Genomic DNA, 2,961 nt, shown 5'->3' with positions numbered 1-2,961 from the left:
AAAATAAAAGTAGATATGGAGTAAATGGAAATATTGATTTAATTTATCAATAAATTAACACATTAATGAATAAATAATTTGATAGAAATAATGACTTGTCTACTCAGAGAAGCTGTCAAATCTACCCATTAGCCTAATGGTCACTATGCTCCATTCAGATAGAAAAATGAAACTGATACTTCCGCTTCTCTTGAAAGTGAGGGATCCTGAAGTGAAAACACTCAAAGATGGTCTAGATTAAGAAATATACCTCAAAAATGTAGGATTAACAGTCAGCTGGTTTCTTCAATTGAGCTATTATACATTAGGTAAAAAATTTTTCTTTTTGTATTCCATTTCCGTGCCTTATGTTTTCCAACTATTTGGTTGCTTTGATGTTTTTTATTACTTTACAAATTCAAACTTGATTTTAGTTGAATTAAAGCAGAAAGAATTTGCTCATCCTTTAGCAAGGAGTAATTGGAGGAGCTGAAACTCCTTGAGGCCAGGTGTGTCCAATGCAATGGTGAGTTCTGTTGGAAATCCAGGGAAAATGTGAAGAGTTGTAATGGTTCATACTGAAGTAAGGTCTGATTGGTTCGATTTATTTCCTTCTGAAGTCTGAAACTACAGTTACAGCAGAATTCTAAATCAGGTCTATATTCTTGGCAGAATGGTAGGCAGTTAGTAAGATCAATTATCAACATGACTGTAAGAACTTTGTGTTTCTCTAGAACTACTTAAAATGCACTAAGGTCCCACCCAAATCCCATCAATTGAGTGAGTCAAATAGATTGTTTGATTAGGGGAAAGGATGAACTAAAGTCAACACAATATTATTGTCTCCATAAATAAACACAAATAGGAGTTGGGTTTGCATGTTGGTCCAGTAGTTTTTTGAAAATAAAACAATAAGATTAAAAAATAAAACCTGAAGCAGACATATGTCTAAAGTATCTCCAAAAGGAAACTTAAGAAAAACTAGCACTACTTCCTGAAAATTAAATAACTTATGTAGCAGAAACTGACATTTACTAGAAGTTTACAGTATGCATGTGCTCTGCTAAGTGCTTTAATTTTCATAAGAAAACTAGTAAAGAGGTGCTATTAGTATCTTTATGTTACAAATGAAGAAGCTGAGACACAGAGGATTACACAGATAATAAAAGGTAGAGTTAAGTTGGCATGCAGGAAGTTTTCAGACACTTTCATTCCCTAATTGGTATTCGAAGTAGGGAGTGTGAAAATAATTTCCTAGACTTAAACACTATGAGAGATGCAGAAACGTCAGTGGGAACATGTAATCTGAGTTTTTGGAAACAATTCCATAAATTGACATGATTGATAGGGCATTTCCTACTAGCATTAGTCCTTACCCCTTCTCCTATTTAGTCTTCTTCAACCCATAGTGGAACTAACTATCTCCACCTTTCATGGTAAAAAATGTTTCTTCATTCTTGTTCTCTGTAGATCAATATTGGGGAACAAGTCAACCAAACTAATTTCTCCTCACAGAGTTCCTGTTGCTGAGATTCTCCAACTTTGGAGAAATCCAGCTCGTCTTCTTTGCTGTTTTTCTGTGCCTATATCTGATTATCCTGAGTGGAAACATCACCATTTTCACTGTCATCAACCTGGATCACAGCCTCCACATACCTATGTACTTCTTCCTAGGGATCCTTTCCATCTCTGAGACAGGCTACACCTTTGTCATCCTGCCCAAGATGCTTATAAATCTGTTGTCTCTGCTGAGAACAATCTCATTTGTTAACTGTGACACTCAGATGTTTTTCTTCCTTGGCTGTGTTGTCACTAATTGCTTGCTACTTGGTGTCATGGGTTATGATCGCTATGCCGCCATCTGTCATCCACTTCAGTACTCTATTCTTATGAGCTGGCAGGTATGTGGAGAACTGGCAGCCACTTGTGCTGTGATTGGTTTTTTGTTCTCATTGATAGGCTCCCTCTTAGTCTTTCAACTACCTTTCTGTGGCCTTAACAAGATTAACCACTACTTCTGTGACATCTCACCAGTTATCCAGCTTACCTGTACTAATACCTACATCAACGAAGTGGTCATCTTCATTGGTGGAGTTCTAGCACTCATGGTCCCCCTGACTTTCATTTTCATTTCTTATGGCTTCATTGCTCGTACCATCCTGAGGATCCCATCAGCTGAAGGCAAGAGAAAAGCCTTCTCCACCTGTGCTTCCCATCTTACTGTAGTCATTGTTCACTATGGTTGTGCCTCCTTTGTCTACCTGCGACCATCATCCAAGTACTCATCCAGAAAAGATAAGCTCGTGACAGTGATGTACACAGTTGTGACTCCATTGTTGAATCCCCTGGTGTATAGCCTCAGGAACAAGGATGTCCAGATGTTCATTCAGAAAGTGACTGGCAGAAGAGGATTTTATCCTAAAGCTCTATAATGAGAATACTTCACATGTACAAAAGAAATCTTTTCTGAGGACATATCAATAACTGTAAAATGATGATACCGTTGTCTTTCATTTACATAACACTTTAAAACCTCATAGTGAAAGATTCTCCATGGTATTATTTTGATAGGCTTTGTGAAGTGCATTCTTAAACTTGGGGTAATTCTTAATCAGATGCACATTTCAAAAGCTCTTAAATATGAACAGGGACGTATTTTGATTTTTCAAAATATTTAAATAAGAATGATTTCAGTCTCTTCCAGGAAGGATAAGTAACACTGTGAATGGTAATTCAGTATAGAAGGTTCAGTCATCACAAGTTCTCAGTAGTTTAGCAAAACCTTAACAGGACCCTTCACAAAAAATCATGAGAAAATGAAATAAATCTAGTTGAAAATTATTAACATAACCATGAGCTATTTGTGTTGGAATGGACTCAAGGCTATAACTTCCAACTGTTCTGTCGTTGCAGGAATCTCACTTGCAGTATTTCAGCCTCTAGTTTAACCACTGTTAAATATCTCTGTTATAAAGCTCCACT

The 2,961-nt window shown here is 36.6% G+C and overlaps 1 protein-coding gene across 1 annotated transcript; it reads left to right on the top strand.

Annotated features, from left to right (window-relative positions):
• Window positions 1–1,487: 1,487 nt before the first annotated feature.
• Window positions 1,488–2,463, top strand: LOC133087043 (olfactory receptor 10R2-like; the record flags this gene model as incomplete). The annotated part of the gene is given in 2 exon segments (XM_061183810.1): window positions 1,488–2,393; window positions 2,395–2,463. Coding segments are annotated over 2 exon segments (975 nt in total), but the record flags the coding sequence as incomplete, so codon positions are not given.
• Between the last annotated feature and the right edge of the window lie 498 nt (window positions 2,464–2,961).

The sequence above is a fragment of the Eubalaena glacialis genome, chromosome 3 (genome assembly GCF_028564815.1).
Source record: "Eubalaena glacialis isolate mEubGla1 chromosome 3, mEubGla1.1.hap2.+ XY, whole genome shotgun sequence".
Classification (NCBI taxonomy): domain Eukaryota; kingdom Metazoa; phylum Chordata; class Mammalia; order Artiodactyla; family Balaenidae; genus Eubalaena; species Eubalaena glacialis.
This window is presented reverse-complemented; position numbering and strand designations above follow the sequence as displayed.